General features: G+C 22.8%; 4 protein-coding genes across 4 annotated transcripts; 2 read left to right on the top strand and 2 right to left on the bottom strand.

The window, feature by feature from the left end:
- Positions 1 to 86: 86 nt before the first annotated feature.
- Positions 87 to 3,581, bottom strand: PBANKA_0836000 (vacuolar protein sorting-associated protein 33, putative; the record flags this gene model as incomplete). The annotated part of the gene is made up of 1 exon (XM_034564548.1): positions 87 to 3,581. The coding sequence occupies one exon, from the start codon at positions 3,579 to 3,581 to the stop codon at positions 87 to 89; it is 3,495 nt and encodes a 1,164-aa protein (XP_034421334.1).
- Positions 3,582 to 4,553: 972 nt separating this feature from the next.
- Positions 4,554 to 5,287, top strand: PBANKA_0836100 (phosphatidylinositol N-acetylglucosaminyltransferase subunit P, putative; the record flags this gene model as incomplete). The annotated part of the gene is made up of 4 exons (XM_034564549.1): positions 4,554 to 4,614; positions 4,739 to 4,808; positions 4,954 to 5,072; positions 5,172 to 5,287. The coding sequence occupies 4 exons, from the start codon at positions 4,554 to 4,556 to the stop codon at positions 5,285 to 5,287; spliced, it is 366 nt and encodes a 121-aa protein (XP_034421335.1).
- A 918-nt stretch (positions 5,288 to 6,205) lies between these two features.
- PBANKA_0836200 (conserved Plasmodium protein, unknown function) lies at positions 6,206 to 8,520 on the top strand (the record flags this gene model as incomplete). The annotated part of the gene is made up of 3 exons (XM_034564550.1): positions 6,206 to 6,230; positions 6,367 to 6,575; positions 6,658 to 8,520. The coding sequence occupies 3 exons, from the start codon at positions 6,206 to 6,208 to the stop codon at positions 8,518 to 8,520; spliced, it is 2,097 nt and encodes a 698-aa protein (XP_034421336.1).
- Positions 8,521 to 9,573: 1,053 nt separating this feature from the next.
- On the bottom strand, positions 9,574 to 14,475 carry PBANKA_0836300 (cytoadherence linked asexual protein 9; the record flags this gene model as incomplete). Its single annotated transcript, XM_034564551.1, has 9 exons — positions 9,574 to 10,890; positions 10,973 to 11,739; positions 11,831 to 11,989; positions 12,120 to 12,305; positions 12,438 to 12,563; positions 12,676 to 12,738; positions 12,845 to 12,898; positions 13,020 to 13,619; positions 13,698 to 14,475. 9 exons carry the CDS (start codon positions 14,473 to 14,475, stop codon positions 9,574 to 9,576), a joined length of 4,050 nt encoding a protein of 1,349 aa, XP_034421337.1.
- Positions 14,476 to 16,015: the final 1,540 nt, after the last annotated feature.

Genomic DNA, 16,015 nt, shown 5'->3' on the forward strand with positions numbered 1-16,015 from the left:
ATAATTTGGAGCCGTTTTCACAATTAAATGGAGATATAAAAATAATTTTTTATGGAGAATAATAGCTTCTTTACTTTCTCATCAAGCTAAGTATCCATTGAATCGAATATCCTTTTTGAACTAATAATTTCAGTTGTAAAAATTAAATAATGATAATTTTCGTTGGTCTGATTTAATTTCCTAATGGATGCAATTTCGGCATATGAAATACCACCAACATAAAAAAGAATAATATTTTTTTTATGTTTTTTGGAATTAATATCATGAATGTGTTCACTAGTATTACTTTGTATACTATCTTTATCATTACTGTAGCTAAACATACTAACTTCAACAATATTACTATCATCAGTATCAATATGACTTGGTGGATTGCTTCCCTTGGTAATATTACTAGTGTTATCGCTAAATGAGTGGCTATATGTTTCAGTAGAACTTTCAATAGTCTTATAACTAGATCCATCAAAGTATTCATTGTTGTTTACCTGAACATGCTCATATCCTACAGCATTTTGTATTATATCAAAGGTTGGGCCATTTATAAGACTAAAAACTTCGGGGAAAACTTGCATATTATTTTTAAAAACACCAATGTATTCAATTAATCGAGTTGACAAAGGGGCATAACCATTGCACACATACGATATATCATTTTCATCATTCGATAGAAGGTTAAAGTGATTTTTCAAAGTATTCCATATAAATTTTTGCTTAGGTTGATATTTTAAAATATTAGAAATATGTAAGTTATTTAATCGAGTTAACTCATTTATACCATACTGTTCAATAATATCTTTTTTTAATTCATTCATGGAAGCATCATTAAACCCATTAGTTATCGAAGAAAACAAAGATATCAATCTATAGATTTCGTATATATTTTCGCCAGTATATATTAATGTTTGTATTTTTTTAACTATATTTGATAAAATAGTTTTATTTGTATTTGTATTTAATTGTATAATTTCATCTTCTAATTTTAATTTATTAAAAGTGTTTTCTGTTTTTATTTCGTTTAAAATATATGATGCAATATTTACATGCCTCGATAAAGAGTTATGTTCATAATGCTTTTCTTTAAATTTGATCATAAATTTATTTATTTGACCTATATCTTTTAATGAATCTTTTTCTTTATAAGTTTGTTGTATATCACTAGCTTTTTTGTGTAGAAATATGCCCACTTCATTTTGATTTAAATCTTTTATATCATTATATAATACATCTATTGAGCTGTTTAATTTGACTCTAATTTTTTTATTGTTTAAATCGTTAGATGGGTATCCTTTTGGGGTTGTGGTTTTGGAATTTTCTGCTTCTATTTTGTTTGCGCCATTGTTAAATATAATATATCTTGGTATTTCTATTTGTAGATTTTCAATACAAAATATATGATCAATTAAACCTTCATAAGTGAAAGGGGTGCAAAAGGGAGTAACCATGTCAATTCTTCGATCGATAATTATACATGCATCTATTTTGGTGCATGTATTTAATAAAAATAGAAAATTATTTATTCCAAGTTTTTCTAATAAATAATTTTTTTCTTTTTTTTCTTGTTTTTCGGCTTCTTCTTTATCTTTTTTTTTCATAAGGAATTTACTGTTGTCGAACTCGGTCATGAAATTAGGTATACCCATTCCATATGCAAATTTTTTATTTATTTTTTTTTTTATGTTTCGAATTTTTTTTTTTTCATCATTGTCTGAATTATAGTGTTCATTTTTTTTATCTTTATCGAGGAAATTCTCCAATTTGTTTGCTTCTTTTTTTGCTTCGTTTTTTATTTCTTTTTTTACAGGTTGATTATCACTATTTCTTAAATTATTTGAAAGGAATTTATTAGAATTATTTTTGTTGTCTTCTCGAAAATCGGGTTTATTAATATTAAAATCAGATTCGTCTGAAAAAATATGATTAATTTTATTTGTATCAATATTATTTTTATTAGTACTATTGTTATCATTACTATTTATGTGTTCTTCTTTGGTCATAATTTTAGAGTTTTGTCGATAAGTGCCTATCATTTCTCTTTTATTTTCATTATTGTTATAATTTTCTGAGTTTATTTTATCAGGTTCTTTATGTGCTTCATCTGAATTAATACTATTTTCGTCCGTTTCAAAATTCAAAATTTTTTGTGAATTATATTTGTTAATATTATCAAAATCATAATTATTGTTTATAAAATTAGAATAACCATTTATATTAGTATCAATAATGTTAGTAAAATTTGTCATTTTATTTGCTTCTTTGAAGTTGTCAGATTTTTTTGTATCTTTTTCTATGTCTTTATTAGAATCGTTTGCTGGATTTTCACTTTTCTTAAATTTATCAACATCGTCATTAACTTGCTCATTATTGTTTTTTTTTTTATTTTCTATTTTTGAACGATTATTATATGGGTTTGTTATTTCAGGTGTATTTGAAAATTTGCTGTTTTCTATATGTTCTCGTTTATATGTGGAGGTACTTGAACTAAATTCATTTCGATTTGTTTTTTCAGCCATAGGGGCAATAATATAAGGATCATCGACCTCGTTTCGCTCGATACATTGAATGGGTTCTGAATCTTCTAAATTAGATGTGAGATTGAGGTTTTCATTTTGATTATCCATATATGTGCTACTAAGGTCACTAGTTGACTCATTACTATGAAAAATTGAATTTTCATCTTCGTCACATGAATAATTTTCTGGTGTTTCATATTTTTTAATGCCATTTTTTTCATTATGATTGGTGTAAGGCGTTTTTTTTTTTTTTTTTTTTTTTTTTATATTTTCGGATAGAAAAAATTTATGCAAAGCATATTTGATAGGTACAACAGAAGGTTCTTTTGGATTTTTAAAATTTGTTAAATCCTGTAAGCTTTGAATATTGCTCAAAATGTGAAATAAATTATCTTGGGAATCATTGGGAGTTTGTATATTAAAATTATTAGCAACTATTTCTTTTCTTAATTGCATTAACTGTTCAGAAATAAAATGTGAAACATGGCCTAGAGATTTAATATTTCTAAATACTCCATTAAATATATATTGAAGAAACATTAAAGCATATGAACAAAAGATAAGGTTACTAAAATCGTTATCTACATAGTAATCTTTAAAAATGTTTTTAATTTCTAAACTAAATACATCATTATATAAAGGAAAAAAATATAAAGGATAAATAATAATTTTAATGGTAAGTTCTAAAGCATTATATTTATAAATTTCTTGTTCACACATATATGTCATATAAGGAATAAAAATAAATATATAGTTCTTATTATCTGTTTTGATTTTTTCTATATTTTCAATTATTTTAAATACTTGTTCTATTTCATAAAAATATGGACGTAAAAAAAATATAATATTGTTTGATATATTTGCTTTGCTGGATATTGTATTTATTTCATCTGTCATGTAAAAAAAAACATTATCAATTTTTTCATTTTTTATATCTTGTTCAGTTAATATTAAATTAATAATAATATGAAGTGATTTTTCAAAAAATAATGATTTTCTTCCATTGTTTTTTTTTAGTATATATAGCAATTGCAATCTTTCTTGATTTCTTAATTTGTCTAGAATCTTCATTTTTTTTTGTTAACTTTGTTTTATTTTAAGATTAATTATATGAATATATTTATTTCTACATATATATATATATATATATCACAAACTTTTTATATTAAGTATATGTTAGGTTTATAACTCCCCTTTTTTTTAAGAATGTGTAATATTTTTTTTCATTTATTTAAAAAAAAAACTCCATTTTTGAGTATAATATATTATGATAAAGAAATCGATAGTTCTCTTTAGTAGCTTTATGGAAAGGGGGACTTATTTGTTTTTTCACTGTGAAATTGTCAAATAAAATATGATCAATCTATAGTTGTAAGTATTAATTCAAACATTATTATGTGGTGATTTATAGAGGGAATTGTATTTGTTTGTTATAAAATAGTTATAAAATTTGTATAATTCACAATATTTTATTTAGTATAATGTTTTTGAGTGTTATGGGTAATTAATTAAATGCGGGAAATAAAAAAGAGAAATTGTAAGGGTGAAGAATAGCAAAATGAAAATCAAACATGTCACACCAAATTGCGAATTCGTAGAAAAAATATATGATAAATTTATTATTATTAATTGCGGAAGATCAAAAAGTTGAAAAAAATAAAAATAAAAAAAATGAAAAAAAAAAAAAATAAAAAAAATGAAAAAAAAAAAAATGTACGTATTTGTGTTTTTCCCAATTTAATATAATTCCCGTTTATTAGTATACCTTTTATGTATGCTTATTTTCATTCACTATTTTAAGTTCTATTTTTTTTTTAATTCATTTTTTATGTATAATTGAATAATTTCATTAAGTTTATTTTTACCAAATTTAGTGAATTAATTTATATTGTTATTAATAAGATGATTTGGTTATATACTTATTCCGCATTTCTTACACATATATAAAAAAAAGAAATATCAGGATATACAAGATTTTATATAATATTATTAGTAGAAATATTGATACTGAATATTATTTTAAATCGTTGATTTTCTTATATGATGAAATCAATCTGGGAAGGATATGCCTTTTTCATTTTATGTTTAACTCAGGTTTTATGGGGTTAATAAATAAAAGGAAAAAAGAGAGAGAAAAAAAAAACAAGATGAATAAAATTCAGAAGTTGTCTTTATATTTGTGAACTTTATATATTTTAGGTATTTTTTGTTTTTATAATTTTATGCAGAATCATATCTAGTATGGGCATTTGTGTTTGATGATGTTTTGAGAATATTGCATTTTCCATTCCCATCCAAGTTAATTTTAAAAAAAATAAAATAAAATAAAATAAAATAAAATAAAATAAAATAAAATAAAATAAAATAAAATAAGGGATATATATAGTCACCTAGCTATTTATATGTACATGTATTATTTTGAATATATTTATTAATTATGCAGGTATTGGGCAGCTATTATTCCTTGTTCTATTCTGTTTACTATAGAGTTTATTTTTTTATTTACTGTTATACATTCATTGTTAAAAACAGAACCATCAAATTCAATTAATCTGGTTGAAGGTACATGTTCTCACAAATATATTAAAAAATAAAGAATAAAATATAATTCCTAATATATATACATATATATTGTTTTTTTTCTTTTTTTGAATTTTTTAGATGAATATTCAGTTTTTCAAACTAAAATTACAAAAGAATCTACAAATTATATGAATGATATAAAGATCGAGAAAATTAACAAACTATTATATGATACATCTTTATATATTGATTAAATGTTTTTTTGGTTGTTACTTGTTTTATATATAAAGCGTTTGGAAATATATAATTATATTTTGGTTATGCCCCCCTCGATTGTTCATGTATGTTTTAAAAATAAAAAATTACAATAAAAAATGCAACAATAGCTATTCGAAAAAACTGTAGAATCGTTAAAATTAGATATGAAAATTTTTGATTCATATGTTCTTAAAATATACAAATAATTAAATTAGGTAAATATAAATATGTTATAAAAGAATATAATCCGTTCATAGTATGAAATGAGGTATTATATTTCATATATAGCTATAAATGTCTTAAAATTTGTATTTTTGCAACAGTAGCTATATATAGTAAATGGTTTAGAATAAAAAAACTAGAATGTACTTATTTTGTGGTTTATATAGAATAAGTATTATTTTTTTTTAAACAATTTTTTTAATTTAAAAAAATAATTTTGGTAACTATTGTTTATATTAATTAGATTAAAAAAGATAAAAGAAAATATCAATTTTATTATAATAATATCAAAAAAATTAAAAAAATTAAATTGATGTATTAGAACATCGTTTTTGAAAAATTAATGCAGCAACTAAATTAGTGAGAGCGAAAACAAAATACAATACAAAAATAATTGAATAAATAAAAAAAACATAATAATTCATATAAATAATTTAGGATATTATATATATTTTTTATTCTTAATGTTTCTACTCTCTATCTTAATTAAATATATTTATACAAATTATATTGGAATAACAAAAAAAATATATATAATAACATATATTTATATATATAGGCAAATGTAGATATTAATTTTTTTAGTTTTTTTTTGATAATAAATATAATTAATTATCTATAGACAAAATATAGAAAAAAAAAATAAATATAATAGAAAAAAAATAAATATAATAAAGCATCATATTAGAAAGATGGATGCACGTGAAAATGGATATGGTAATATATGATTGAATAGCACTCAAAATTTTAATTATGTGATATAAATAGTTGGCAAAAAAACTTTATATATCCATATACGCATATTGTTATATTTGCTTTATTTTATATTTATAACTTCATTTTCATTTCATAGATGAAATAAACAATACTTTAAATGAATCTTTAGATGATTCAACAGTATTTAGTGGAAATGAACTACGTACTATTGGAACGGATACAAATGATCAAATTTATGAGAATAGAACTTCTGAGGATGCCACAACAGGAGAGGCAACCCCTAGAATTAACCGTCGACATAACGTCCTTTTAATCATTTCAATTGTAACTAGGCTAGTTGCAAATGTAAGTAGTAATTGGTGATTCTATTTTCGATTTACACTTTTCGCTTTATATTTTTCGATTTACATTTTTCCTTTTGAAACAGCAACTGCTGAGGCAGCAAAGTAGAGGTTTAACAAATCACATCTTGGATAATAATATGAGTGTGTTTTTTCATTTGGATTGGGATCAAAATAATGTAATCAGTTTACCTGAAAGTAATATGTTAGGAATTAATCAAAACCTTGAAAATGAAACAAGTTTGAATAATACTTCTGAAATTCAAAACGGTAATGAATCAGAACCCTCTGATGCATCTACTTTTGTAAATAATAGAGAGGATGAAAGTGAATCTGAAAATATGTCAAGAAATGGATATGAGTATATACCTGGTAATGAATATAATTATAATAGACATGCAGAAGACGACACAACAGAATTATTATCTAGTTCAGAAACAGAGTATATACGTTTATTAGAAGGAGGTGCATCATCTTCTCTATACGTTCAATCAAGTGAAAATAATTTACGGGGTTCTATAACGAATACACCTATTAATCAAAAAAGTGATAATCGTGATAATGGGTTCTCAGAATTAATTCGTATTTTGGATGGCGACTATTCTTATGATCATGAAACAGAACGTTTTGAATATACATATTCACCAGAAAATAGAACTATAGAATTCACACCAATAAGTTCTTTAACATTATCAAGAAATCAATATGATGATTATAATAATGCAGTATTTGCTGATAAACAGTTAATAGAAGGGAATGGAAGTATAGCTAATTCTGTTGATTCCGACGATTATGATTATGATTATGAACATGAATATGAAATAATGGAAGCAAGACGAAACTTAAATACAAATCGTATTCCTATTAATGATATTTATAGATTTGCTAGTTTTACTATTCCGAATAATTCAAACAATAATATATCTTTTAATATTTCTGAAAATTATTATGATGATGATATATTTTTCTATAATGATAGGGAGTATGCTATTGGAAGGGAAAGTTCAAGAATTAATCAAAATAATTATAATACTATAAATTATGGAAATGTTAGTTATGGATATGACGATGATGATGATGGTTATGATTATGAATTTGGAAATTTCGAATTTACATATTCAAGACCTAATTATATGTCATACAGGGGTGATGGTATGATTTCTTTAGATGACCCTATTGAATTTGATAATGATGATTTAAATATATCTAATAATATAAATTCACAGCCCTCTATAGATCATGAAACAAATTATAGAAACAATATGACTTTGAGACGCCCATCAACTGAAGAATTCACTTTTGGAAATACCCCACCAAGTGCTTTTTCTTTAAATACCACACCATCAAATAATAATATGGATAATGATGATGATGATATAGAAATATTGAATGATGTAACAATTGGTAACGATGCATTTGATGAAGTTGATTTAAATCGTGAACCTATGAGTAATATAAATTGGGGTAGATTTATGTTTAATGATGCAACTATTAATGGGACATCATTTAATGATATTGCTTTTACTCAAAATGAGATGGGAAACTATTCTTTTGGAACTTTAAGATCGAGGGATCTATTGTCTAATGTAGATGCAAACCCTGATAATATAGAGAATCTTGATATTAATATATCTGATTTTATAAGTTTAGATAATGGCAATGATGGTTCTGATTCTGAATTACAACCTATACTTGTTGGAAAAGAAAACTCATATGAATCTGACAATGGAAGTAACGGGTCAGAATATTATGATACCATTTCTGCTTTCGGTCATAATAATGATGAAGGCGATTCTGGATCTGATGAATATTTTGAATCTGCAAATAATATAGAACCCATTCAATCTTGTTCGACTTCAACAACAGCAGAGAGTTGTAATAAAAATAGTAACAACACTTGTAGAATTAAAGAAAATTGTGAAAAATCTTTAAATTCAAATATCCGATAAGAATCAAAAATTTTGTATCTATATAATGAGAATGATGATTTTGTAATTTTGAGTTTTGAACACTAAATTAATTTTAAATAAAATAAATAAAAAGACCCTCCAAATGGAAGGGTTAAATTTCATGATGCAAACCATCATGTATGAAATATAATTAAAAATTTATTTATATGGGAAACAAAATGTGCCAATATTAAATTTGTGTAGTATTTTTGTTTCTATTTTCTTAAAAATATGCCGAAATTGACTATTGCTTTTTATATACATACAAAAATGTTTATTTATTTATTTATTTATCATTTTTTTACATAAATGCCAAAGTATTTATTTTTTTATCTATTTCCCACTTATTTTAGTATAATTTTTATTCCTTTTTCATACTGATTTTTATTCGTGAATATATAATTCACTATATCTTACTTTTGAAGTTTAATCCTAAAAAATTAAAACTCAAAATATGCATATAACTATGATTAATATTTAAGCCGGTTTTTTTATAATTGTCAAAGTGTTTGTATATCATAAATGCATTGATTTTCGATATTATTGTATGGTGGAAATATAAAAAGAAAAATAAATTTATTGAAATATATAGATAGTATATATCAGAACATAAAGGTGGGTGCTGGTCATTATGATGTAAAAAAATACAAAAAAATATAAATAAAATTGAAAATAATTATCCAAATAAGCATATAAATTAAAAAAATATAAATTTCATGAAAAATAAAGTCTATAAATAATAAGATGAAAAAAATTGGATGTCTAGAAGGCAAGAATAAAGGAAATAATTCGCTCTTTAATTTTTGATATTCATACTCTTATTCCATTTATAATATGTTACAACGATTTATGAGAATTGAATTGAATTGAAAGTGTGAATATATTAAATAAAATATATGATGGATAAAATATGGGAAAAAGAGATGAATAACTTTGAAAAAAAAAAAACGTTAAATGCCTATTGAATTATTTTTCATCTACAGAAACAAATATTTTGGACAATTTTAAAATAATATCGGAAATATAAATATAAATTTTTAAAGTGTTTGAAAATCATTCATCAGGTTTATGTTCATTTGTGTTATATATATTAAATGTATTAGTAAAATCAATATTATTTTGATTAAAATTTAAATAATTTTCATAATTTATAATATTTTTATCATTTAAGAATAGTTCATTTTCATCTAAATCGTCAAACTGTATATTGCTATCTTTATAAAAAAACGATATTCCATATTGTGCCCCTGAAATATCAATAGGTTCAATTATTTGTGTATTTGCTTGTGAAAATTCACAATCTGTATCATTATTACAATATTCCTTAGAATAAATTCTGGATTCTATAATTTCTCTATAATAGCCTTCTTTTTTAGATTCTTCATAAATTTTTGATAAAGCTTTTAAAAAAACATCAATTGAGCATTTATTGAACAATGATCTAACATATGCATTTACATATGTATCTATAACTGTTATGAATCGATCAAATATACGCGTTGTTAATCTGAATAAAAATATACTATAATCAAAGAAGCAATAATATACACTTAATGTATATATAAAAGATTTTAAAGAAACCCCATGAACAGTGGCAAATAAAGCTTGAAAATCGAAATAGAATGCACTTGGTTTATTTTCTGGTTTATCAATTGGTATCCAATCCGTTTGTTTTTGTAATTCTTCTGGTAAATGATTTGGGAAAAAATATCCATTTCTATATAATAAATTACCAGACATATATATAGATTTATAAAGAAGTGTAAGCATAATTGCCCCATTATCTAGTGCCCGTCCCTTAAATGCTGTAAATATGTTTTGACCCGGATTAGCAATTTCATTAGTTAGTTTTTTATAATACCCAAATAAAATTATAGGTACAAATTTTCTATCAATAAAATCATTTAGTTTTTTGAAGGAATAATAATTAGGGCCTGTTATAGCTTGATATTCACATAACATGCTTAAATTATTTAAATTATAAATAGCAAAAAGTTCTGATGTTAGTTTAAACATGTTAGCTAAAATAAATGTTTTACCATATTTTAATTGTACTGTTGGTTTTTTTATATATAAAGGAAAAAAGACATTTAATAGACTATCTATCATACTATTGTTATATAAATATTCAAATCTTAAATGCGGTTCTTCATGTACAATCATTCGTAACATATTTGCTTTTCCATATATTGTGTCGAGTTTATCTACATGTTTACTTATTTTAATAACAAACATGATGTGAAATATTGAAAACAATGTTTTCTCGAAAAATCGCGATGCCAATGATTCGTGAATTTCTTGATATCTTTCTTCTTTTGATAATTTTGAGTAGTTGTTTCGAACGTTGAAAAAGAAGATGTTGTTCATACTCTGGAAAAGGAGCAAAAAAAAATTGAATAAATGAAAAAGGAGCAAAAGTATGAGGAGATATGTTCTGTGAAAATTAACTTACCACAGCATCGTTTCGGCGATGAGAAAAAAAACTGTGTTGAATTTTTTTGAATAATAATCGAACAGTTTGCATAAAAGATACTTCGGTGAAAATATTTTTATTCATAATATAAATACTATGTAATTCTTCTACTATTTCTTTTAGAAGTTTTTTGTTTATAGTATATGCATATAGTATACCAAACTTATAATAGTTAAGTTGATTCCCCAATAAACCATGAAAATAATAAAATGTTCTATCTTTTAATATTTGTATTTTTGGAGTAGATGAAAAGAATTTGTTGTATATCAAAACATCCCCAGAGAAAAATACTTTATCAAACTTTTTGATATAAAGTTCATAGGAATCCCTCATTACCATAATTTTGTTATTTATATTGAATATGTCATGATATTTATATAAATTTATAACATGTTTTTGATTAAAGTTTTGAACATATGCATCAGTTATAATTTTTTTCACAAATAAAGTCCACATTTTTAATTTTGATGCTAAAAATTCCCTCCTTTCACGTTTTCCAGGTAAATTATAACGTCCTTTATTATCATCATAATTAACCATAGTAAACCCTGTTAGGTAATTCATAAACCAATCTTTAAATTTATTTTCAATTAGCATTGTTAATCCATATGGATGACTATTTTTCAAAGGCTTTTCATTTAGATAATAAAAAAAGTCTAATTGTAATATTGAATTAATGTGCATAACGAATCGTATGCTATTTTTCATTTTTTCGATTGTTTCTTTTTTTACTTTACTTTCTAATTCTGTAAATGGATAAAAGAGTGAATATTAATCCGATGAATATAAGAAATGCAAAAAAAAAAAAAAAATTATTTTGTCATTTTTAAAATTTACCATTTAACAAAGATGCAGCTTTATTTTTTCGAACATAATGAATAATAAATTTCTTTAAATATGATGGGTACCAATGGAATGTTATCATATTTAGTTTGGGTTTAGTTTCATTATATAGATTTAGAAACATAGCATTTGATATTGTGTTATTATGTATGTCTGAAAATGGAATGGAGATTATGAAACATAGATGTGTAATGAATATGAAGAAAAGGGATGAAGAAGTGTGCCTCTCTTTTGGATTGGCATTTGTTAATTATTTAAAGAAAAAAATATTTTATTAATTTACCCTGATATGTTGTCATTCTAAATAAGAATAGAAAAGTAAACCAATTTAAATCGTGCATTAAAAAATTATCATAACTTTCGTAAATGTGCATTTTATCTGTTAAGTTCCTTAAAACATTTACATTCAAAACGTGTGTTATATAATTGTAATATTTTTGTAACATAGGAATTCCATCTTGAGTTCGATCTGTTAAGTGAATAAAAATTAATAAATAATTAATATGATGAAAAAATTGAAAATGTTTGGAGTAAAAGTAAAGAAAGTATCTATTGTCAATTTTTTATTTTTTCTATTTTTTTATGATCAGTTATATATTACTATTTATGTAGAATAGTGCCCCTTCACATATACTACACTGAGAGTTATCATAATTTTTAATAGCAAATATATTTTTTATTTTATTTTTTAAAGTGGTTGATTTTCTAGAATAGCAAACTTTGTAACCTATAGAAAGTAATGAATCATAATAAATATGTTTTAATGAAAAGCTAAAATAAAATTTTAAAGGCAAAGATTCATAATTTATTTCCTTGAAAAGTGTATTTGTTTGGTTTACATTTTACTAAATTATTATAAAGTTCCGCTATTTCTCGGCTTTCGATATAAGCAAGTTGGATTGCTATAAAGGTTGTAAAGGTGTGTAAAATATGATGTTTGTTTGAATATATAGATTTTTTTGTAATAAAATTGGACATTTTATTTTATGTTAAGCAATTTTTGTTTACCATTATAGTATCCTGGTAGATATAAGGAGCTAACAAATGCGCTAGAATTGCCAGCTAAAAAAAAAATAAATGTTTTTAAATTAGAAAATATTTGAAAACAAAGGATAGTTATGTATATACAAACTGTTTTTAGAATGTGTATAAAAATGGAATAAAATATAAAATTTTGTTTTACTTAAAATTCCAATTAAATTTAAAATATGTGCATAAATAACTTGATCTTGATTAAACTCATTATAATATTTTGTAAAATAATAATAATTAGTATATACACTATATGGATTGTTTTTCTCAATTTTTTCTATGAAATAGTCACTAAATTTCTGATTATTATCTATAAAATCATATTTTTTACTGTTTTCCTGTTTAAATTGTGGACCTTTGTATATATTACATTCATTACTCTTTTTACACATAAAGCTAAAAAATATTTGTTTTAAAGAATCTGTATCTAAAAATATTTGCATATTCAAATTTAGAATGCTAGCCTTTTTAAATAATTCAATTTGATATGTATTATATTGATGTATAAGAAATTCTAATACTGAACAATCTTGGGAAGATGATGCGATTCTGCTTTTTACAATAGTATTTTTTTTATTAATCTTATTTTTTGGGGGGTATGAATCATCACATATTAAATCTAAAGCCTTAAACCGATCGTCAGGTGTGAATTGCAATATCATTCCCCATGTATAAAACCGTAGATCTCCATTTACAAAGTATTTTTTGAAATGTTTGAATGCCATTTTGAGGGTGATAAAATGACCAAGCGCTGCAAAACGAAAAGGGGCGAAAATGACAGAAATGGTAGAAATGACAAAATGGGGAATGCAGAAAATGTATAGCGCACCTATATAATGGGCTCCGATATGATTATATATGCCTATGTCATAATAATTAGATATAGCATCTTGGTTTTTCATATATTCAATATCAGGTTCATAAGAAAATAATATTTCTTTGTAGTCATTATTATATTCATTGATATCGGTATTTTGGGGTATTTGATTTTTGACTTTGAGAAATTTTGATGAATATAGCATATTTTCACGAATTACATTTTTTAATTTAGAAGTGGAATAATCATGATTTTTACTTTTTTTATGATCATAAATAAAAAAATTATTTAATTTGTATAAGGCTTGTTTTATGTCTTTATTTTTTTTATACTCATAAATTGGTACCAACATAAACTTAACAATTTTTAGAGTTCTCACAATTAATATTTTATTTTTAATTTTATCTGATATCGAAGGGTCGTATTCTAAAGCCACTTGTTCTTTTAAAATATGTTCATAATTTATTACATCTTCTACAGTGGCATTATGATTTAGTACAAGATAAGATTCATTTTTATTTGAAGTTTTGTCTTGAATTAATATTTCTTTAAAATTATCACTAATATATTCATATTTTATATTATCTTTTTTTATTGGTAGTTTTAACACATCATGCTCTATTGTATATAATAGCATATCTTGTAATCTATTTAACTCGCTATATAATAAATCATTGTCAATAACCTTTTTTAATTCATTTATATTTTCCTCTATATAGAAACAATAAGCATTTCTCAAAAATAGTATTACTATATAGAATATTGATGATAAAACAAACCAATTAATCATCTTCCAATATTTATGGCATTTTCTGATATATTCTTTGAGAGTAATGAGTAGAACTTATTTAAATTTTTTTTGTTACATTTCACGTTATGTGATTTACTTTTATTTCATATATATATATATATGAATATTTTTTTTTTTCATAATTTTTATTTTTTATATACACATATGTATTTATATAAAATTTTATTAGTTTTTTTTTATGTTTAATTATTTATATAGCAATTTTTGTTTGAACTAAAAAAATGTATTATTATGTGTGTTTTAATAACAATAGTATATTTTGTGTATAAAATAAATTCGGCAATTTATGAATAACTTGGTAAAATAAAGTTAATAAGAATATACAGAGAGAAAAATATATAATTTATGTTTAATAAAAAATATATATGAACAATACATAAATAGTATGCATGATTTAATATATAATAAACATGTGAATTATGTGAAATGGTGAAAGTATAATGTATGCAATATTACTTAAAATTAATTTAGATTATATATACTTTTATTGTATATATTTATAAAATAATACATTTTTCCTTGTTTTTTGCTATAATATTTTTTGGTATATTTATATTATATTATTTTCAAGAAATTATATATGGCAAATATTTATATGATTATGCACAACAAATAAAGATATACAATAAAAAGAAAAAAAAAGAATAATAGTGAACTTATCACTCTAGAGATATTAATTAGTTTACTATAAATATCTATTTGTTAAAATTAAAAAGGGATGTGCATTATCATAGTATGTATTTTTTTATAAATTGACGAATAAATGAATATATATGGTAAATTAATTTACTCTATATTTTTTTTTTATTTAATTGTTTGCTAATAAGAAAAAAAATATTTAAAAGATTATTATATAAGTTATGCCTTTTTATACGAAATTGTAAATAAGGTGTATATCATTATATGTGTAATATAAATATCTCTCAATAAATTATGAATATATATTATAATTGCTATATTATGTCCAAATTTTATAACCCATTTTTTTTTTTTAACATTTTCGACAAAAAAAATGAAATATATGGGGATGCAAAAGTTCGAAAATATTTATGGAAGTTTCATGAATTATATAATATAAATATTTGTTTGTGTGTAATTAATATATTAGTATTATTCTTAGGGTTATCGGAAATATATATATATATTTATTTATTTTATTTTTCTCCATTCTTCTGAATATGCAATTAATTCGTTTGAGCACGATATGTTTATTTGCATGTTCTCAATTTTATAACGAGGCCTTAGAAATTTTAAAATATTATTTTTATATAAAAGGTGAAAAAGGAAAAAAAAAGTGTATGTTTATAAAATGTGCCCTAGTAATATATATAATACATTAATCTCATAATTAGATGTAAATAAAAAGTTTTAACATTGTAAATTTCGAGGTAAATAAATATATAAGAATAGTAAGGAAATGAAATAAATAATAAAAGTATTTTGATTGTCTATATTTTCATGGATTATTTACATTTATTTAAAAGGGACTTCGTACATTGATTTTAGGGTATCAAATTAA

The sequence above is a fragment of the Plasmodium berghei genome (genome assembly GCF_900002375.2).
Source record: "Plasmodium berghei ANKA genome assembly, chromosome: 8".
In the NCBI taxonomy this organism is placed as follows: Eukaryota; Apicomplexa; class Aconoidasida; order Haemosporida; family Plasmodiidae; genus Plasmodium; species Plasmodium berghei.